Source organism: Peromyscus californicus, unplaced genomic scaffold, assembly GCF_007827085.1.
Source record: "Peromyscus californicus insignis strain IS unplaced genomic scaffold, ASM782708v3 Scaffold_15__1_contigs__length_86483966, whole genome shotgun sequence".
NCBI classification, from domain to species: domain Eukaryota; kingdom Metazoa; phylum Chordata; class Mammalia; order Rodentia; family Cricetidae; genus Peromyscus; species Peromyscus californicus.
The window spans coordinates 59,847,462-59,869,265 of record NW_026294447.1 but is presented as its reverse complement, the minus strand read 5'-3'; the positions used below and the strand labels follow the sequence as shown (position 1 = coordinate 59,869,265).

Genomic DNA, 21,804 nt, shown 5'->3' with positions numbered 1-21,804 from the left:
ATTGGTAGTCAATCCTTAGCTTGAAAAGAGCCATACATTTATTTTGAAATTCAGATGTAATAAATACAAGGAAATTAAAGATTTTAGAATGCAGAAACCATGGAATGTAGAAAAGCACCCCAACTATCAGCTTAGTGTATAAAAATGACACCCGACCCCATCTGTCCAGGTTTGTGAAATAACTTACCAAATGGAGAGCCCCCAAGCCTGGCCTCCAAAGCCTGTGTCATTGTCAAATAGCAGCGGTCAGTGAGGGGTGTCTGAACCAGCTTGTCTTGAACGCCCAGGTACTCAAAGCCATAGTTAAACTTGGCGTTTGCCATCTGAATGGACAGCTGCTGGAGCACGTCAGTTTGCTTAGGGTCAAAGTAAAATCGCATCTGGCTGAGCCATTCAAAAGACTTGGCGTTGTCGATTTTGCTTTTGATCAAGGACCTGGTAACATCTCTTTGGTGAACCAACTCTGTGATCTGAGGAAGTAAAAATTTGCCACAAGCTAAAGTAACTTCTGCAGACTATCTGTTAAGTTTACATTAGGATTTAGGCTGTTACAGTGACTAGCAGCAAATATTCCAAACCCCAACAGAACTTCACCCGCAGGGACAGTGGAAATGTCATCCACGTATTCACGCAACGGTATCACAGACTCAGAGCTACAGAAAACACAAAAGCCAAAACCCTACTGTAAGCGACAGCCCTGTGCAGCTGAACGAGACAGAGCAGTTTTCTCATGTCTACCCCACGGACTGCCCACTCTGTGCCACCAGGCTGCTGCAGTCACCCTGCTGGGGAGTGTACACCCTCAAAAAGCTGGTCACTTTCTTCCTCCCATCCAGGCACCCGACACCTCCATAACACATCATCCTTTTGTGGGTGTATGTACGCATGTGTGCACAGAGGCTGGGGTCAACTCTGGGTGTCACTTCTCAGGGGAATCCACCTTTATTGTTTGAGCAGTTTTTCCAGGACCGGGGCACTGGAAGGCAGTGCAGCAAGCATTTTACCAACCTGCCTTCACCAAGATTATCTTAAAAGAGGAACAGAGAAACAAAGACTGAATGCCTATGTCCACTCATGTAAGCCAGGCTGGCCTATTCCCAAGCCTCCTGCCTCTACCTCCCCAATGCTAAGGTTACAGGTGTAGACCACAACTCCCAGCTTTCTTTTCCTTTATACAAAAAGCCCATTAATTTTTTTTTTATTAATTATGTGCATGGGGAGTATGTGCACATGAATTCAAGTGCTTACAGACGTCAGAGATCTCCCTGGAGCTGGGGTTACATGCAGTTGTAAGCCACTGGGAATTGAACTCAGGTCCTCAGGAAGAGCAGTGTGTGTTCTTAACCACTGAGCCATCTCTCTAGCCCCCAAAAGGTCCATTTTTAAGCCTCTTTTCCTTTCACTACTTGAGCTGCGAGTTAAGAAGAGGCTCAGGCATGAGGCTCACCAAGTGCTCCAGCTTCCGTCTTCGGAGAGGGGGCTGCTCCATGAGGACAGAGTCTGCCAACACGTTGAGGGTGACCTCCACATTGCTCAGCACCGACTGTAAGGGGGCCACATCGCCACCTCCCCCAACGCTGCTTAGCGCATTCTCCACGTTTTCAGACCAGGCTATTTGGGCTGACAATACCACTAACTGGGCCTGAAAGAAACAAGACAGCAGATCCACAGGGTCATTTTTTTGAGATGGGGTATCACTACACTGCTTGGGGTAGTCTTCCTGTCTCGCTTCCCAAAGAGCCAGACTACAGGTGCCATTGCCCGGTCCCCAAGGGGTCATTTTCAAGTCAGTCAGCACTTCCATCTTCAGCCTGCCTGCTTCTCTTAAAGATTACCTGGTATTTATCAATCCAAGTAATATAGGTATTTGGGTCAATTGAGGTTGCTTTTCCAAAAATCTCCACTTCTGTAACGGACTCTGCCAGAAGTTTAGCCAGGGTGACCCTCATTTCCTTTTCCACCAGAGTGAGCCACTCATTGATTTTGGGGTGTTCCGTGATGGACACTGGAGTTTTAAACATAACCTGAAGATAAAAAAACATGTCAAGAATTATGTGAGAGAAGTTTCTGAGTCATAGTCACTTTTGGTTTGGGTTTTGTTTTTTCGAGACAGGGTTTCTCTGTGTAGCTTTGCACCTTTCCTGAATCTTGCTCTGTAGACCAGACTGGCCTTGAACTCACGAAGATCTGCCTGGCTCTGCCTCTCGAGTGTTGGGATTAAAGGCATGCGCCACCACTGCCCGGCTCTGAGTCAGTCATACTACCTACCTCCTCTCCTTCTCGAGATGAAATGCCAAGGACCACAGAGTTGTCCTCATTTAAGATGATGCTGGAAACGCCAGCAAACATTTTCTTGAAGTGCTTCTGCAACTTAGCTACATTCTTGCTATTTCCAATGATTTCAAGCAGATCTTCATCACCCACAAAGTAGAACCTGAAATCAATACAACCCAGCTGCTACTGCCTGGTGTACAGAGGGTGACTGAGCAAATGCTCAAGTACAGGAGAGGCACTGGAAGGAAGACCTCCAGCCTGAACTCAGATCTCAGGCCAACACCTCCAGGGCTTGGCAAGAGACATGTTTACAACAAGACTTGGAGGAGTTCAACGTCATTCACTAAAGTCATTTTGACAGCATCTGCTCCACTCACCGTACGCAAACTCCTTGGAAAGGAGGAGAGACCACTCAGGAGACAGCAGAGCTAGACCCTGGAGTGAGCAAGTGGCTTGGCAGGAAAATGAGCTTAGTGAACTGAGGTGGAAAACTGGGAGTTTGGGGAGCATTAGGAAGCAGTGCTGCAAGGCAGAGGACTCAGCCAGTGACTTGGTCATCAGAATCCTTGACATCAAAGCTGAGTGACACCAGGAAAACGGAGCAGAGCCCAGCTGAACTTGGCTGTCTCAGCTTACCTGGGGAAAGACGACCGCTCTCGTTCTAGGTATTCCCCCAAGGCTTTCTGGATCTTTCCGAGCAGGTCTGCCAACCGCTCCAGAGACCGCTGTACTCCCTGTATGTTCAGAACATCCATCACAAGTGGAGACTTGGAGACTTTTTTCATCAGAGCCAAAAACTCTGTGCTGATACTAGAGAACAAAGGAAAGCTGGTCAGCCTTTGCAGGGGCTCCTCAGCCCTGCCAGTGCCTGATCCTGCTGGAGCTGTACCTCTGGAAGCGCTGGGTTTCCACAGGCAGCAGATGTTTGATGTCCGCACTGCCTGTGAAGATGCCCTCCAAGTAGACCCAGCGCCTCTGCACATCAATCCACACATCGAAGAGGGCCATGATCCGGTTCAGCTTGTCTTCCCAGCTCAGAGCATCTTCTTCAAATACCTGGTGGGTACACAGGAGGGCAGAGCTCAACCACTAACCTTTCCCCGCAAGGATATGCCAAAGGTGATGAAAAACTGCAAATCAGGATCCCATCAAGTTGTCTGACCCACATTTTACATAAGCAGACACTTAAGGTGTAATCCCAGTTGCAGAAGAGAGCCCCCGCCACGAACCTTATAGTATGGAGAGAGCTTCATGGCAGACACGCTGTTGATGTGCTCCTTGACCTTGTTGAAGAGGTCATCCCAGCCTCGGATTAGGCGGCATTTGTTCTGATAGTTGACTAAGTCCAGTTCGTATGTATTCCACACTTCCCGTATCTGAGTGGAGCCAGGAAGAGGCCATTACCAGCACAAATCAGCACTCAGCATTTGTAGGTACCAAACATTGGGGACAGAGATACATAGATGACAATGCCTCATTTTACACAGTCAAGTCCATAAACAGCCTGATGCCCACTCCCATCACTTGCCTGCTTCAAAAACTCCTCCAAAGCCATCTCCCCTTGCGCCACTAGCAGTACATCCTTGACAACAGCTTCATTCTTCTGGAGGTCAACATCCCAGATCTGGCCCAGGGTCAGCTCAGAAACCACCCAGTTCACATGAAGCCTCTTCATCAGCTGTTTCCAGTGCCGGTCTTTAAGTGCCTCAGACTTCAGTTCAATTACCAGCATGTTTATCTGTGCAGGGCAGACAGGATGTGAGCAGTGTCCTCTGAAAAGACACCCAGTACCCAAAGGGAGAGTCACCCACCTTCATGTAGCCTTTCAGCAGCCTCTGAACAAACTCATAGGAGGCGTACTGCCGAAGCCGCGCAGGGAAGTTCTTCAGCTGGTTCAAGAGGCCATCTAAGTTCTGTCGAAGCTGTCAGGAGACACAGAGAATGGAATCTCTCTCTCTCTCTCTCTCTCTCTCTCTCTCTCTCTCTCTCTCTCTCTCTCTCTCACACACACACACACAAACCAACATCAACATCAACAACACTGTATGGCTTTTTTTTTTAATTTCCTTTCGATACATGGTCTCATGTATGCAAAGCTAGCCTTGAACTTACAAAGGCCCCCCGACTCCAGCAGCCGGCGTTCTGGGGACTGAACCTAAGGTTCTGTGCAGGCTGGGTGAGCACTCCACCTACTGAGCTGCAAGCTTCTGAATGGCTCTAAGACAGTTCACATCAGTCTCGATGAACCACATCAATAACACGTAAGGACATAAGTGACAGCTTGTGAACTTGCAAACTTCTTTCTGTGACTGCTAACAAGTAGACAGACTCAGACATCCACTTCAACAAGTTACCTTACGAGGCTGAACTGAGACCCATGGTTGCTCTTTCATTTGATCAATTTGTTCCCAGACCTTAGAAAGTTCTGACCAAACACCTTTGAGGTCCTGTAATTCCTCCAAGGCCACCTGTGATTGAGAACAGCAAGGTAGTTAAACTGGGGACATTAGAGCAGTTTACAAATTAGCAACAAAAAGAAAAACCACCTTAGCATCTGCCAGGGCCCTTCGGATGACCAGGACGGTGGTAGAGTCTGGTGGAGCAGGTCTCCAGACTTTGCACTCACAGGTCCTTACCTGTACACGCTCTTCACTGCCACTGAGGAGTCCCGTGTCTGTCAGTTCCAGCGCTTCTTTGGCCTTTGCACATTTCTCTCTGTCATCCTTCAGCCGGCCAAACTTCCCTTCGTATATGGTCAGGGCCTGAAGAGCCTCCTCAGGGCGCAGATTGCCCTGGAATAGCCAAAGCACAGAGAGTGGCAGGACTGTCCCAGGAGAGGGGGCCCTGGGGCTTAAAGACAGTGGAGGGCCAACAGTAACAAGACAGGAACCACGTCTCCCCATGATGTATGCAGCTAGCAGCTGCCTTGTGAAGCTTGAGCTGTTTGGGGAACAAATTCTAAATTCTGAGCATGTCTAAGGGCAGGTTAAAAACAGCAAAACAAGTTTTAATCATTTAAAAACACCTCCTGGGGGGCTGGAGGGACAGCTCAGTGGTTAAGAGCACTGGCTGCTCTCTTCCAAAGGACCTGGGTTCGAGTCCTAGAACCAAAATGGCAGCTCACAACTGTCTCTGACTCCAGTTCCAAGAGATCTGACACCCTCTTCTGGCCTCCAGAGGCACTGCATACAGACGGTGCACAGACAGACATGCAGGCAGAACACCCACAGACATTAAATAAACAAATACCAGTAACTGACTGAAGTGACTATCCCTCTGGGTAGATAATGACCGCCCTGGCTTTCACACTCACATCTACAAATACTCAGGGCATCCGCATACTAGGTAAGACCTCTACTGGCTCCACTTCCAGCGCCTCACTCTCTACCGCTATTGCTTTCAGCTTGCTATGCTGCCCTCAACTCACCCACGCAGGTGATCCTTCTGCTTCAGCCTACAGGACTGGCCGCCAGCGCAGCCTTTCAATTACAGAGGGCAATCCCATCTTTAGTTCTGGCAAGCTAAGCCCAGCGGGGCTTCCCATCCCTGACAGCAATAATCCATGCTATGCTGCAGGCGGGCAGGCTTAGCGAAGCTCACCGTGACGGGTTTGGTCTTCTCCCAGTCTGTCAACAGATCGGTGGTGCGGCTCTCCACAGCTCGGTCCTCCTGCACGATCTTCATTTGCAGGTTTGCCACCTGCTGCTGGATGGCAGAGTCCTTCCGGCGCATGATGTCATTGAAGGCCCCCCACTCACCCTCGATGTTGTCGATGTAAAGCCAAGAAGGTGGGAACTGGAACCTTTGTTTTTCCAGCAGACGCTGCCCATTGCGGTAGAGCTTTGAGAGGTAAAAGATCCTTTGTTTTTGTCTTCTATAACCACAGGAAAACTACTGCCAAAGTCCCAACAAGAGAGAGCAGCCCACCCCACCCCACCCCCGCCCAGAACCACAGACCGAGGCATCTGCTCTTCCACAACTGTCCGCCTCCAGATTACTGTGGTCAGAGTGATAGTGCCGAGTCTGGAGTGGCCCGCCAGTTCCTACACCTAAGAGCACCCAGTGGGCATAGCCCCTGCGCTGTGCTTCATGCCTTTTCCTAAATTACAGGAGAACACTCCACTCCTGAGTTCTCGAAAACAGTCAGGTTTAGACACAGTGCCTCTCAAACCTAACTGTGCATGACAACCACCCAGAGCCTTTCAAGGGCAGACTCCCACACTCCACGTGCAGTGTTCGCACGCTTTCTCCTTCACACACATTTAGGGGGTGTGTGGCGGGGAGCACATGTGTCGCAGCATGTGTGCAGAAGGCAGAGGACAAGTTATGGAAGTCGGCTCTCTCCCTTCACCACGTGGTCACCAGGCTTGGCCGCAGGCGCCTTTACCCACTCAGGCACGTCTCTGCTCCCAGCAGCCCCTTTTCTGAGACCAGATCTTGTTATGAAGACCACTCAGGCCTAAACTCACAATCCTCCTGCCTAAGCCTCCCAAACGCTGGACGGCAGGTGTATGCCATCACGCCAGGCTGGTCACAGTGCATTCTGGCACTGTAAGAAATGCTCCTCAGGTGCTGAGTCCCTCAGAACATAAGATATTAACAGCTAATCACGGGTCAACATGAGAACTCACTTCAACTTGCTTCTCAAACTGCTTGATCTTCCGTTTTAGAGACTGCACATAGGTGATGAAGGTCACTGCGTCAGAGGTACTGGCCGTGTCCACAGAGTGCTGCTCCAGCTCTTGGCGAGACTGTTGGAGAGAAGGCTATATTTTACCACGGGACCAGGCTTAACCTGCAGCTGCCAGTTCCCTGGGCAACATCCCCACTCCTCACCTTTGAGATCTGGGAATGGAATTCTGTCATGTTGGACCCCAGCATCTGCCCAAATTTGCTGAGCACCTCCTTATGCCAGGAGTCATACTTCAGGTTCACCTTGGACTGGACCTGCAGGTGAAGTGATACACACAGCCCTTGTCACTTCTCTCCAGCGCAGAGCCAAACACCAGCTTTTCCAGTCTCCTGACACCGTTCGAGAACAAGCCACGCTCACCTTGCCGTAATCTATCACCACGGGTCCAAACTCTTTCTTGGTCTCTGCGTTGTCGAAGGTCCCCCTGGCTTTCCTTATCTGGACCAGGAGAGCCTGCCACTTGTTGAGGTCTTCCCCAAGCCTGTTGTATATGTTCTCCGCCTGCATGTCCCATAAGCACTGGTACTGAAGCCAGACCTAAAAATAAGGAACACGCCCGATTCCAGCTGCTGTTCTGTAGACCACTAATATACTAGTGACACTATGCCACAGTCCAGATTCACCTTTTCGTGCCATTAGAAAACCTCACTTCAGTCTCAGAACTCATACAGCAAAAGGAGAACATTTACTTTGCTTGAAAACCATAGTTAAGACCCTACAAGATTTATCCTACTATTCACTCTTGGCTTTAAAATAAGCAAATCATGAGGTGTGATGGTGCACTGTGAGGCAGAGACAGGTGAACTCTGTGAGTTCAAGGCAAATCTGGTCTACATAGTTAGTTCCAGACCAGCCCACACTACATGGTAAGATGCAGCCAGCTGTGGGGACACACATGTAATTGCAGCTCTCAGGAGACAAACGAATTCCAGGGTCTAGGTCAGCCTGGTCTACAAAGCAAGTAACTCCAGGCCAGCCAGGGCTAGAATAAGGAGTAAGACCCTGCCTCCAAATAAATAAACACATAGAAGATAGGTAATAAATAAATAAATAAATAAATAAATAAATAAATAAATAAATAAATAAATAAAACAAGTGTTGCCCATTGGACCATACTACCTATTAAGACCTATTAGCTTCCCAGTATTTTTTCCTTCTTTCTACCTTTTTTGGTGGTGCTGGGGATTGAACCCAGGGCCTCTAGCTACACCCCAGCCCTTCTCTCATCCTCTTGCATGTCTAGAATAGAGTATCCACTGCATTGGGAGGGAGTCAAGAGCATCTTACCTTAACATACTGCTCAACTTCAGTCACAATGCCCATGACCGCAGAGTACGACTCTTCCAGGGCGACGGGGCCATCGGGCATGCGTGTCAATGCATTCCGATAGAACTTCTCTTCCTCAGTCAATTCATAATGCACGCCCACCTGACCAACAAGAGCAGGATACGAATGTTAAACAGTGCACACAATGCCAATCTCAGTCACCTTTATTTACTAAAAATGACTAAAAGTCACCATCAAGATTATCTTTTAAGAGATAATATCCACTTTCCCTAGGCACAAGTAACAAGAAGCCTGATTATATTTAACTCGTTAAACCAATAAAGGGAACACTAGAGTAACCACAAGCTGGAAAACATGGAGACACTAATGGCACAGGGTAAAGAATGCAAGGAGCCTTGGTTCATCGGAACTGCCTGAGCACCTCCTACACGTTAGGCCTCAGTCTAAGTACAATAAACAGACACTCCCACTCCCATGAAGTCAGATTCTACAGGAGGATCGAGACAAAGAACACCCATGTATGGAGTGTCAGATGGGAGGCAAGTCTGCGCAGAACGAGTAGGAAAGGGATAGGGAGGACAGGGGTGGGTCGTGTTTTACTTATTTTCGTAGTACAGGAATTGATGCCAGAGTCAGTCTGCATGGCGGAGGGCCAGCAAGAGTTCAGCGAGGCCTGAGCAGAGCCAGGAGGGAGAAGCAGAAATTAAGGTCAGAAAGGCAAGAAGGCAACCATGGGCCCAACAAGCACCAGGCCTGCCGCTTTCCGCAAGAGAGGCGGCGGGCTGTGAGAGGAGCCACGGAGGAGCAAAGGCAGGCAGGCTTACTCCACAAGTGAAGACTAGCTTTAGGGAGCGGAGGCAGAGAGAACGGTAGGAGGAAACATGAGTAACCCAAGAAGATGGCGGCACCTCGGACAGAGTGGGACAGTGACTGTGGGGAAGAGCAGGATGAACTTGAGAGACAGTGACGGCAGACGTCGTCACAGCTAACACATGCTTTCTGGACTGGGTGGGAAGAAGGCCCAGAGAGGAAGGAGTACAGCAAGAAGGGCACCGAGTCACGGCTACGGGACAGTGTGGTGATATTTTATCTGTGCGCTAATAAATAAAGCTTGCCTGGAGATCAGAGGAAAAAGACAGCCATTATATTAAACAGAAGTCAGGCAATGGCAGCACACGCCTTTATTCTTATCACTTGGCAGGCAGGCATCTGTCTGGATCTCTGAGTTCAAGGTCATACTGGGGAACAGAGCCAGGCATGAAGACACAAGCCTTTAATCCCAGCACCAACCATAGAGGTCTGGAGGTCTGTATAGATAGATAGGAAGTGACAGTGCTGGGCAGGAAGAGGAAGTGATGTAGCTGGGCTGAGAGAGCAAATGAGAGAACAGAACAGAAAGGCATATGGGTGTGTTTATACAGGAGTAGGTCTCTTTGGAAGCTGTGGAGTTGGTGAGGTGAGGTTAGCTGTGGCTTTCCCTATTTCCCTGATCTCTCAGGTTTTCACTCTTATATTTGGCTCTGTGTTTTTATTTAATAAGACCATTTAGAAATTCGTCTACAGGACAGAACAGAGATGGAAAGCGGCAACTGCAGAGACGGGCCTGGCCGGGTAAGGTCAGGTTGTATGTGAATGTGGAGATGGCTGTGTCAGAGCAGAGCTGGTTGAAGGGTGCACGAGTGTCTGAGTATTAGTGTCCAGGAACAGGCAAGCTTTCATTTGTCAGTGTGCAGAGAAACAAGACAATGCAAAGCCTTAAACACAGACTAGGACAAGGAGGATCACAAAAATGATAATGTAGATGCCTGGGACAGAAACCAAAATTCATAGCATGGTTTTGATTAGCTGAGCAAAACATACTCAAGGACCAGGGAGATGGCTCAGTAGGCACCCGACGCCAAGCCCATGTCTTGAGTGCAATTTCCAGAATGAACCTACAAGGTGGAAGGAGATATCTGACCTGCAAGTTGTTCTCTGACTTTCACTGTCTGTGACAGGTGAAAAAGTGTGTGTATGCACAAACACACCCCAAATAACTGTAATTAAAACAACAACAACAAACAAATAAGCCCTAGAAGAGTGACATTTATGCTCAAAGTCATGGGGAAAAAAAGGTGTGTTTTGGGGTTGGAAAGATGGCCCAGTAGTTCTGAGCACTGGCTACTCTTCCAGAGGACCCAGGTTCAACTCCTAGCACCCATGTGGCAGCTCAAGACTGTTTGTAACTCCAGTTCCAGGGGTTCTAATACCCTCACACAGACATACAAGCAGGAGAAAAAAAATACACATAAAATAAAAATTAAAATTGAAAAAGTAATAAACTTGTTTGCTTATTTATTTAAATTGTAAAGGGTGTGGTTCTATCATAATTACTAAGTTCTAGAACAGACTGCACGGCAGAGCTGTGGAATCTGGCTAGAATTATGGACAAAAAGGTCTTTCGGGTTTTCCTCTGGCCCTACAAGTATACCAGGAAGACTATAATCTAGGATTGGCTTTAAACTTGTCAGTGGGGAGCTACAAATGAAGTGAGAACAGCTACGTGCTCATAAATAAGGCTGCAGATAGGAGCTCATGGTTCCCACTTCCGCACGGGCTTGAAAATTTCTCTGAAGTAGGAGCTGGGCGTGGCCATCCCAGTACTCAGGAGGCTGAGGCTGGTGGTCAGCTAGGACTGTACGGTGAGACCCGATGTCCAAAACTAAACAAAATAACAGTGGGGTAGAGAGGAAAACAGGACGACTGGGATTATCAAAAGAGTTCATGGGCCAGGCATAGTGACAGGTGCCTTTAACACCAGAGCTCAGGAGGCAGAGCCAGAAGAATCTAGGTGAGTTCGAGGCCAGCCTGGTCTACAGAGTGAGTTCCAAAACAGCCAGGGCTACACAGAGAAACGCTGTTTGAAAAGAAAAACCAAAGAAGCTCATGGAGGAAACTTTGAGGAGATGAGGGAGACTGCAAATGCCAAGCTTTTCCTTAGAGCACGGGACCTGTACATGAAAAGACATGTACAGGGCTTGTTTAATGACACATCCTGAGAAGTAGCATCCGAGTCCAGATGAGACCTGGTCAGAGGGCACATGTTTGGAGACCCTGGATGCTTACCTGGTACCTCTGACTCTGGATCCTGGGCAGGGATAGCACAACCATCTTCCAGGCGAACATCTCCTGGTATAGCTTGTACCTGCACTCTTCGATGGGTGGATTCAAATAGATTACCTGGTTTGTTATTCTTAGCTCATGAACAACGTTCTGTTAAAAAAAAAAAGTAGTTTTGTTTTTACTCGGCAACATATTTTAATAAAATGGTTTTGACTCTTAACAATCTTCTTTGTCTAAATGATGACATCTTTGGTTAGAACCACAAAGTCTGTCACTTTATCAGATGCACTCCTGGACTAGTTCACATTTGTCCCTCTAAGATCACAAGAGGCTGGGGACAGGCACTGCTTCATCTGCTCGAGGTGCCCTGGTGCCTGTGTTGGAATCCACATGCTCAATAAAATGACCTCGAGGCCTGAAAAACTAGTATCTCTGAAGCAGCTGAACCATACAGCGAAGGATCTGATCTCCACTGTCTGTGCTACCACAAGTCAGTACTTCAGGCTAGTTCAGAGTTCCACCTTTATCTCAACTGGCTAATGAATCTATTAAGTTAGACACACGTATTGTGGGATACAATATTTTAAAAAGCATGTTTATGGGCTGATGAGATGGTTCAGCTGGTAAAGGGGACTGTTGCTAAGCCTTGACAACTGAGTTTGACCCCTAGGCCCACACGGAAGAAGGAGAGAACTGACTCCCACTAGGCGTCCTCTGATTTCCACAAGCAGGCCATGGTACACATGCTCCTTCCCCAAGCAAATAAACCTAATTTAAAAAATTTACCTAAAGAATGCTTTAGGAACAAAGAACTACAGGACTAAAAAGTGAAGAAATTAAGCATTAAAGAAGAAAGAGGGGATGTAGTGGTACACATCCTTAATCCCAGCACTCTGGAGACAGAGGCAGGTAGGTATTTGTGAGTTCAAGCCACCCTGGTCTACAGAGTGAGTTGCCGGACAACCAGGTCCAGAGAGACCCTGTCTCAAAAAAAAAAACAAAAAACAAAAAAACAAAAAACAAAAAACCCCAAAGCAAAGGAAAAGAAAGACAGACGAAGGGCCAGGAGAGCTGGCACGAGCAGTTAAGACCACACACATCCTGACCGTCTAGAGGACCCCAGTTCAATTCCCAGCACCCACATCAGGCAGCAATGAGCTGTAATTCCAGCTCCAGGCGATCTGACACCTTCTTCTGGCCTCTGCAAGCACATGGCACACACGCACAAAAACATAAACATGAATGAAATAAAATGTTTTAAAAAAATAGAAAAAAAGATAGAGCTTGTAGTTTAAGAAAGTACCAATGGCTTCTCTCAGATCAAGACTACTGGTGTAGTTCATTTGGGTTTCCATGCTGTGAGCCAAATATATAGGTAAATAAACACAAAGAATGTAAACAGGAAACAAGTACAGGGTGTATGGATCACTGCCAAGCAGACACCTTTGGGAGCACACAGTTCCTGCTAACACAATGCAGAGCCTTCAGCCTACTGCCCAGCATGGGGCTGCTCTGCTGCTGGCCTGGACTCAGACAACTTGTTACATGCAGTTATTGAAATAGTTTATCACATAGATACTGGGCAAGTAAGAATTCCCTCGTGTATGTTTCCTAAATCAGACTTTGAGTTCTTTATGGCTGTTTTGAAATTATTTTGAACTGATAGGAGATTGCAAAGAAAGTACAAAGTGTTTCAGCAGCTTCACTGACACTGATACAGCCTGGCTCACCCTGCACTTGAATTTAGTTGTCCTGTTCTCAACCCTTTCCAACCCTAGGCACTGTCTATTTTCCATGACCCTGACACTTCAGGAGAGCTCTGGTCACATGCTGTGCAGACTGACCATCAGTGCGAGCTTTTATTTCTCTCATAAGTTTTCTGGAGAAAAAGCAGGTGTGAAGTGCCTTCCCATCACAAGACATTGTAAGTACGTAGTAACACCCACATCACTGGTGGTGCTGTTAGGCTTTTCCAGTGTAAGGTGACTTCTTCGTATACCCTACAGTCCCCAGTCCCGGTGCCAGGAATCCAATACAGGATTCCCAAATTCTAAACAAGCGTTCTAACACTGAGCTATAGCCCCAGACCCTGTCCTCCCAGGCACCTTTTTTTCTTGAGACTGGGTCTCACTGCATAGCCTCGGCCAACCCTGAACTTGTGATCCTCTTGCCCTAGCTTCTAGAGGTCCTTCCCAAGGGGAGGAACTTGTTTTGCTTATACCCAGGTGAGTGCCAATGGAAATACTCACTTTGATCTTTGGCTCTCCACCAGGCTTGTGACTGACTTGTGGAGCGTCTGTATCCATGTCAACTTCTGCTTTATCTTCAGCTTGTCCAAGCAGAACCTGGGTCCAAGCTCTGAGTCCAGCTTGCAGACGAACACCCAGGATCCTTTCAATCTACAGAGAAAGCACGGTCACTGAGTGGCTGCTTTTGCAGGGGAGCTCACAAAGCACGAGAATGGGATGGGTTTGCAGCTGCCATCCTGTCTCCCTTCCGTCCCAGCTACAGCCTCATCTCGGCTGCATTCTCCACCTTTGAGACTTGTGGTCACCAGTCTCCCTGGCTCCTAAGCGACAGGGAGACTTAACGCCATGTTGGAGAGGCAGTTAAACTCTTGGTGGCTATTATTTATGATGGAAAACTCACTTTACGTGTGATTTTGTGGCGCTTGGAGGTAGCTAGCTTTAGAGGTGAAATTAGAAACAGTGACTGGAGATCAAGCCATTTCCCTTCAACAAGTAGAAGAAAGCCTTCTCTCTGTCCAGAATGAGGCAAATGTCCTGTGACAGACAGGACTTCTACATGTCTTGGCCACCAGTGTGCCCTAGGCCATACTACACCGCAGGAATGTGAGGGCTGAGGGCCATCCACAGCTTCTGTGGGCTGTTAACTCTTCTTCCTACCATACCCTCTGCGTGGAAACCATTTTAAATTTAAGGCGAGAACCAGCCACGTTCAATCTGTAACCTCTGCTATGGCCTCTCTAGCCACTTGTCCTCTCCAAATGCGGCCGTAAGAAAAGCCACTGAGTCCGGCCTCACCCTTCCACAGCTTTAGGAATCTGGTGTGGGGAGGGCAGTGGTCAGAGAAGGATGCCCGGAGGGCTAGGGGCTGCAGAGTGGATCACTGGTGAGAAAGGCACTGGACTCCATGCCCAGCATCACCACCATTGCCACCCAAAAAAGCAAACAACTGAACTCCTATGACCAGGAGAGAAAGACCAATAGGAACCTGGCATGTGTCCAGCAAAAGGAGGGGCTCTCCTCCGAGCCTCAACTCCCTGCTCCTAGCTGAGACTGTGGGGGACAGGGCACAGAGCATTCTGCTGTGGCATTGGTTGAGGGATTCTGGAGGCCCAGCCAAGTGAGTATCTAAGGAAATGCTTTGCAGACAACTAAAGGCCGCACCTAACAGGGCTCATGCCTGCGGGGACAGCAAAAAGGAAAAGCGCTCTGGCCACCCCAGCCATACCTCCATGTCCAGCTTGTTGACCCAGATGGGCAGATTGGAGTAGGAGTGCAGGTTTAGGTCGTCCACTGCTTTCTGAACTCTGTTCAAGATTTCGGAGAAGGTCTTGTGATCATACATGCAGGTTTCCAAGGAACGGACTTCCAGGTCTATTTTTTCCTCAATTATCAGGAGATCGTCCACCTGGAGGAGGTGTGTTTAGCATTAAAACAATCCACTTGCTCTATGACTTTTACTCCTGCTGTTCCTCTCATGAAGAACTCTGCTCACTGAGGGCAGAGAAGTCCCTCCGTAAACAGCTAGCCCTGGGCGCTGGCGTGAGGATGCGGCTCCCCCTGCATGGCCCGGAGAGGAAAGGATGGCCAGGAACACCAGTGTCTTTCCCTCTGCCTGCTCAGGGAACAAGCACTCCTACAGGTTTGGAGACACCTCTCCCTCTAGCTGTATCGGCACCTGCCTATGGTCCCCATGTCCTTCTCTATCTAGATTTCTCAGTGTTCCTCGCCAGCATTCTCAAAGCCCCAGGAAACGTCTCTCCTCCCGAGCTCCAGTGGCTTTAGCTCCAGTCTTACAGACTGCTGGGGAGAACCAGTGTTCCCTGACTTAACGACTAGATCCACCACACATGCTGAAGGGTCAAATTAAGTTACCTTCTCCTGGAAGTTGAACACTGTCTCTGCCAGGCGCTGCACGTAGGGGTCGAGTTTGTAGGACTCCCACACCAAGGCGATGCCTTCTGCGATCAAGGCCTGCACCTCCTTCTTCAAGCCGGCCACCAAGAGCGAGATGGTGTTGCGCTCCTCCACCTTCTCGCAGGTGCGTTCGTAAGTGCGGACACTTTCAATCAGTGAGATGGCAAATGGGTAGAGCTGGTTGGCTTGGTGAGCCTTGTTCACAATTGCAAGCGGCACACGGAAGCCAAGCCACTTGAGGTTTCGCACTTCTTTGGACAGAGTTATGATCTCGGGAAGGAAGTTCACCTTCAACTTGAGCACATTCCCAGTGCGACCCCGCACACGAGCACTCTCAATGGTGAAGATGCGCCCCGAGACACCGAGGTTGCGCTGCTGAACCTTCCTTGCCCAGTCATCGAAGATCTCCTGGGTGTTGAGCTTCATTCGAAAGCTGTCTCCATCCTGCTTCAGCTTCTGCCCTTCCACGTGGTTCTCCCAGCCTTTGCCCAGGACATCTTCCACTCGCTTCATGTAGGCAGTGAGCTGTCTGTCAATCTGTTTAGCCCAGATGATAGACCCTGACACAGGAGGCAAGTCACGGACATGACTCATTTTACAAGCTTGGCTTTGAGGGTACTGGACCTTGAACTTGTCGTGCAGAGATTCGATGTCATCTTTTACACGCTGGATCAGCTGGGTCTGGTATTCACGGATGGCCCCTCGGATGTGTGGGCGGACGAACAGTGCATTGAACCTGGAGAAAATCCTAAACATTTCATTGGCATTCTTGGCTGTGCCGAGCTGATCTCGAAGGCGGGCAGTGATGCGGGTCTCCACACGGTCGATCCTCTCATCGTATCTCTTCATGGCAGCCTCCCAAGCCTCTGTACCTTCTTTGGAAACATCCAGCCCATCCACTTCCTTGACGTTCTCATAGGCCAGGTTCACCTCCTCGATAGCATTGGCATCTGCAGCATCGAAGAGGACTTCAGCCACCTTCATGTCTTGGGGTTCAGGTGCCTCTCCTTGGTTCTGCTGTGCAACTGCTGTGACCTAAAAGAAAGATTTGGAACAAAAATATTTGCAAAAGAGGTGAATTCTATCATTGCAGAGCACAGGATTACGATGCAGCAGTGTGGCCTTTCAAATCTTCCTTCCTTGATGGTCACAATCCAACCATGACCGCGCCGTTCGATCTCCCGGCACACTTTTGTCTTTACTCTATTTTTTCAGAAGGGAAAGAATAACTGATGAAAAAGAAGAGGGAATGCAAAGAGGTGAAGAACATACAGGACTAGGGTGTCGTTCAGCAGCACGACACCTGACGATTTTAATCCCTAGGATGGAACAAGACAAAAAAAAATAAACAGAACAAAATACTCTACCCCAAAAATGCACAAAGAAAAAGGGAAGCACTGAATTATTTTAATTAAGTTCAAAGATAAACAATCATTTCTCATAATTTATGGGCAAGGACTCTGTAAAAGCCACACACTACAATCTAAAGCCCAGGGTGTCTGGCTCTAGGGCTCTCAAGGTGAAGGGGAGAAGGAATGGGTGGAGCATGGTGGGGGAGCTGGGACCTCACACGTTGGCCAGTACTCTGCTCTGCACTGCACCCCAAGTATTTGGATACCTAGAACAACATAACGCAGCATCACAAGATCTCAAAGATGACAAGTGACTAAAGGAAAACTGAAGAAAACACTAGGTACGAAGTAGTTCTTTAAAAGTGTGAACTAGGCATCAAAGCATAGAGCACGTGAACGTCTGCAACAGAGACATACCTGTGGCCTCAGGACCCTGACAATGACCGCTCTCAGCTGCTCATGCTGGCGTCGGAACTTTCTCATCTGGTCAAGGCGCGCCTGAAGCTTCCTGTGAGCAGGGTTGATGCGCCACACCATCTTCAGGTTCTCTTCCCTCTTCCTCTTGACGATGTCTCTCAACAGTACCTGGAGCTTCTCATACTCATCATCCCACGTCTGGAAGACTTCGAAGCAAGCCACCATGACCTATGGCGAAATGTGGGAGATGGACTTGTCATTACGTCACATCATCTCACTGGTTCAGGGTGGTTTTCTAAGAACTAAGACTTACTTTTTCAAATTCTTCATAAGCTACATGCATCAGCTTCCTAGTGCCCAAGACTTTGAGCAGCTGAGAACTCAAGTCTCTGGAAATTGCCTCTACAAGACGCAGTGCCCGCTGAATGGGGTATTTTGTGTTTCGGATCTTTCTCAGATGTGTGAAAATTGCAACAAGTGCCTGTCTTATTTTGTCCAGCTCAGTGGCAGAGAGCAAGTCATTTAGAGGGAAATCTTTCATCAGAGGATTGTAGTCATTCACTGTTTCCAACGCCTGCTTGAGACCTGGATTGACAGAAAGGGTTAATGGCTTTTGTGGAAAGTAATAAAATCAAGTAAATTACATCTTAACTATGGAATCCATTTTGATGTTATAAATGCTTTAGTTACAGAAAAATCACTCACGGTATTTGGGAAAAAAAAAAGCACCACTAGCCCTAACATGGCCTCAGTTTTGCTTTTCTTTCTTTTCTTTCTTTTTTTCTCTTTTTTTTTGTTTTTTGAGACAGGGTTTCCCTGTGTAGCTTTGCGCCTTTCCTGGATCTCGCTTGGTAGCCCAGGCTGGCCTCAAACTCACAGAGATCCTGAGGCCTGATCCTGAGATCATAGAGGCCTGGCTCTGCCTCCTGAGTGCTGGGATTAAAGGCGTGCGCCACCACCGCCCAGCAGTTTTGCTTTTCTTAAGAGCAGAGATGGGTTGAGAGATGACGCCGTAATTAAGAGCACTGGCTGCTCTTGCAGAGGACCTGGATTTGGTTCCCAGCATCCACATGGCAGCTCAAAACCATGATAAGTTTTCAGTTCCACAGGACCCAATAGCCTCTCTGTCTTCGGTGGGCACCGTGTACACACATGATCGCGCGCGCGCGCGCACACACACACACACACACACACACACACACACACACACACAGACACCCAACACTTAGTTAAAAATGGATGGTAGCCACCCTTGCACCCCAACACTTGCTGGAGGCAACTGCCTGCTTAACTTTATATTTTGCTTTAGTATTGTCTACATGTTTTACTGTAATAATTAAGTTTAGAGAAACTTGACTGTCAGCCTTGAGAACACTCACTAACAGCTGAATTTAAAGGGTGTCATTATGAACATAGACTCACAGGAAAAACTGGCCTACCTCTTTGGTCTACCTCTTCCTCTGACATAAGATTTTTAAAAAGTATTAGGGAAGAAAGATTCAAAGCAAGGTGAGGTGGTACTCCTGTTACCCCAGTACTGGGGAAATGCAGACAGGATGGTCAGGAGTTCAAGACCATCCTTGGCTATATACCAAGTTTGAGGCCAGTCTAGGCTACATGACTACATAAAAACCCATCTTTAAAAAAAAAAAAAGAAGTAATTAAAGTTTCAGAGTTGTTTTAAAGAAAAGAATCGAATGTACATATCAGTGTTGGTGAATGCCAGTTAACATTTGTAAGGTGGTCATGGTAGCCTGAAGAACTCTACTTGAGATTTCCTTACTTAAAAAGCGGAGTACCACGTTTTGTTGGGAGGAAATAAATGGGTCTTAATTACTTGATCTTTGTGGCTATGGAACTTGTAGAAATGCTTGACAAATAGATACTGGCCAAACATTTCTGCGTTTAGTACATGCCAATGCAACTTCATTCCTCCTGTTCCTATTAAAAAGCAATTAGTTGGGCTAGAGAGATGGCTCAGAGGTTAAGAGCATCAACTGCTCAAAAGGTCCCGAGTTCAATTCTCAGCAACCACATAACATGGTGGCCCACAACCATCTGTAATGAGATCTGGCATGCAGGCAAACATGCAGACAGAACAGTGTATACATGATAAATAAAATCAATCTTAAAAAGAATTAGCTAACCTACTACAGAATTTGGTACTGGACCCAAGACCTATGCATGCTAGGCAAGCACTCTACCACTGAGCTACATTCCCATCCCTTGGTTGTCTTTGAAATAGGGTCTTGCTATGTAGATCAGGTTGGCCTTGGCCTTAGACTCCTACCTCTAACTCCAAAGTTCTGTGATTAGGCTGGGGCTAGCTCAGTGGAAGAGCATTTACTCAGGATCTAAGAGACTGGGTTCAATTCTCAGCACCGGGGGTGGGGAGAGGAGATGCTGAGACGAGAGGGTGTGCACCACGCCCAGCTCTGCACTTCCTGACCATTCAGGAGAGGGAGGAAGGTGGAGAAGGTAATGGAGCAGGAAAGCAGAGGAGGAAAGCAACAATGATGCACTCGCCTTCCTTCTGCAGCACGGGCAATGACCACCTGACTACCCAGCAACCACACAGTGGAGCGACAGGAGGCCGAGTCCCAGGGCTCACTAGCCTCAGAACTAGAAACTGTCGTAGTTTCTCAAAAGCCGTGAAGGGGAACAGAATGTGTAGGTGCTGAGGGGAGCCCTAGAATTTTATCCCATAGGATTAAGGTAAGAAGGAGACAAGATGCCGGAGAGAGAAAGGGTTAAGAGTTAGAAGAGTAGTGTTTAGGGTGTGTCCTGCTGGTACACAAAAGGCTGGGCCTGGGTCTCATCACACAGTGCATCTACTAGTTGTCATCTAAATCATCAAAGACCTTAAGAAGCAAGATCAATAACTTATGCATCAGATTATCAGCTCTGGGTCTTACCTGTGTCAGTGTCAAAACTGACAGTGGCATGGAAACGTTTGCCATGCTTCAAGATATCCAGAGTCAGGAGGACCTCAGGGCTCTCCCGTTTCTCCTGGATGCGGTACAGTGCACGTTCCAAGTTTAGCCAAAAGCTGATTTCTTGCAAGGCAGTTCCCGATGCAGGATCTCGATCGAGTTTGGTCACCTTTGAAGATAAGATGACATTGACTTGTAAATCTCAAGTTGATCTCTCCCCTATACATTTGAAGGGTTTGGTTTGAAGCTTGGCGAGGTGGTTGGCTCCCACAGTTCACAGTACACTTACTATTCTGCCCAGACTCTGGCCCTGCATGAACATCCCTAGAAACTGGAGGGGCTCCTACCATCACGTTAGTCACACCAGAACTTGGGGCAACTTCCCACAGACATTAAAAGAGCAAACCACTGCCAAAAAGCAAATCATTTCACAGTGCTCTTACCTTTTGAATTTCTCGGATCCACCGATTAACTCCAGACTGTAATTGGTTAAGAAAAGTTGGGTCTTCAACCTTATCACCAAAATCTGTAACTTTGGGCTTTTCTCCACGCTCATAGCACTGCTTTGCAACGTTCGTGATAATGGGATGAATGGGCAAGCTGATTTCTGGGATCTCAATATTTTGCTGCAGGTGAAGGAGTCCCATCTCAAGTTCTGCAATCTTTTTTTCAACTGAAGGAGCCATCTTATCACCATCCCTACAAAGACATGAAGTATCTCAGAACTAGAGCATTATGTAAGGTCTGTTCAGTATTAAGGAGATACACTGCTGTAACGAGACAGAGCCCAGACTCAGTGAGAAAGTAGGGCTTACCTGTCTGCCTTGCCAGACTCTCTGATGTAGGACTTGAAAAAAGGAGCCACTGCATTGCTGATGAAAGAATGCAGTGTTTCATAGGGTGAGTCTTCACTGAGAGTGAGGACTCGGAGCTGGGAAGACACAGGCTTATCTGCATCAATCACAGGAGTTCGCTTGATGAATGCCAAGCTAAAAGGCAAAGGCAGAATTAGAACAGAAAAGTCCCACTCTTAGTAGTTTTAACAGCTATAGATTTTGTGTTGAAAACAAATTAAAACTTCATTTGAATGTTTAACTTAAAATTATATTAAGAACACACTGAGCTGGGTAGGTGTGGTGGCATACACCTTTAATCTCAGCACTCAGAAGGCAGAGGCAGGGGTATCTCTTGTGAGTTTCAGGCCAGCCAGGAATACATAGTGAGACCTGTCTCAAACTAACCAACCAACCAGACTGAATGGTTGCTTTTCTAGCTGCGACCATCTTCCTTTCCCACTATGGGAGAATGACTGTATCCTGTATCAATCCCCCGTCCTCCACCCTGGAACCCACGTGGTAGAAGCAGAGGAAAGGCTCCTGTACTGTGACCTACCCAATGGTAGAGTGCTTATAGTACCGCAAAAGATGGGAAGCCGAAGGAAAAATTTATACACACACACACACATTTATATATTGCAGTGCAGGTTAGGCAAATCACTGTGCTTCCCCAACCCATGTGTGGCAAATGCTACCAACTCCTATCTAGGAGTTCTACTCACTGTCCACACAACTCTTCTGCAACCT

The 21,804-nt window shown here is 47.7% G+C and overlaps 1 protein-coding gene across 2 annotated transcripts in view; it reads right to left on the bottom strand.

Moving 5' to 3' along the window:
- The window catches only part of Dync1h1 (dynein cytoplasmic 1 heavy chain 1), a 68,666-nt gene that overhangs the window by 35,564 nt on the left and 11,298 nt on the right, over nucleotides 1–21,804 (bottom strand). For both annotated transcript variants that reach the window (XM_052738985.1, XM_052738986.1), the window contains exons 3-27: nucleotides 21,037–21,210; nucleotides 20,665–20,920; nucleotides 20,204–20,390; nucleotides 17,602–17,873; nucleotides 17,289–17,516; nucleotides 15,478–16,554; nucleotides 14,831–15,010; nucleotides 13,606–13,755; nucleotides 11,360–11,506; nucleotides 8,255–8,395; nucleotides 7,328–7,504; nucleotides 7,111–7,221; nucleotides 6,906–7,025; nucleotides 5,875–6,114; nucleotides 4,911–5,066; nucleotides 4,629–4,742; nucleotides 4,086–4,196; nucleotides 3,803–4,012; nucleotides 3,504–3,650; nucleotides 3,164–3,330; nucleotides 2,911–3,084; nucleotides 2,269–2,434; nucleotides 1,836–2,024; nucleotides 1,448–1,642; nucleotides 188–470 (exon numbers count right to left, since the gene is read on the bottom strand). In XM_052738985.1, the coding sequence (XP_052594945.1) occupies nucleotides 188–470; nucleotides 1,448–1,642; nucleotides 1,836–2,024; nucleotides 2,269–2,434; nucleotides 2,911–3,084; nucleotides 3,164–3,330; nucleotides 3,504–3,650; nucleotides 3,803–4,012; nucleotides 4,086–4,196; nucleotides 4,629–4,742; nucleotides 4,911–5,066; nucleotides 5,875–6,114; nucleotides 6,906–7,025; nucleotides 7,111–7,221; nucleotides 7,328–7,504; nucleotides 8,255–8,395; nucleotides 11,360–11,506; nucleotides 13,606–13,755; nucleotides 14,831–15,010; nucleotides 15,478–16,554; nucleotides 17,289–17,516; nucleotides 17,602–17,873; nucleotides 20,204–20,390; nucleotides 20,665–20,920; nucleotides 21,037–21,210 (5,372 nt within the window). The remainder of the gene's footprint in view (nucleotides 1–187; nucleotides 471–1,447; nucleotides 1,643–1,835; nucleotides 2,025–2,268; nucleotides 2,435–2,910; nucleotides 3,085–3,163; nucleotides 3,331–3,503; nucleotides 3,651–3,802; nucleotides 4,013–4,085; nucleotides 4,197–4,628; nucleotides 4,743–4,910; nucleotides 5,067–5,874; nucleotides 6,115–6,905; nucleotides 7,026–7,110; nucleotides 7,222–7,327; nucleotides 7,505–8,254; nucleotides 8,396–11,359; nucleotides 11,507–13,605; nucleotides 13,756–14,830; nucleotides 15,011–15,477; nucleotides 16,555–17,288; nucleotides 17,517–17,601; nucleotides 17,874–20,203; nucleotides 20,391–20,664; nucleotides 20,921–21,036; nucleotides 21,211–21,804) is intronic.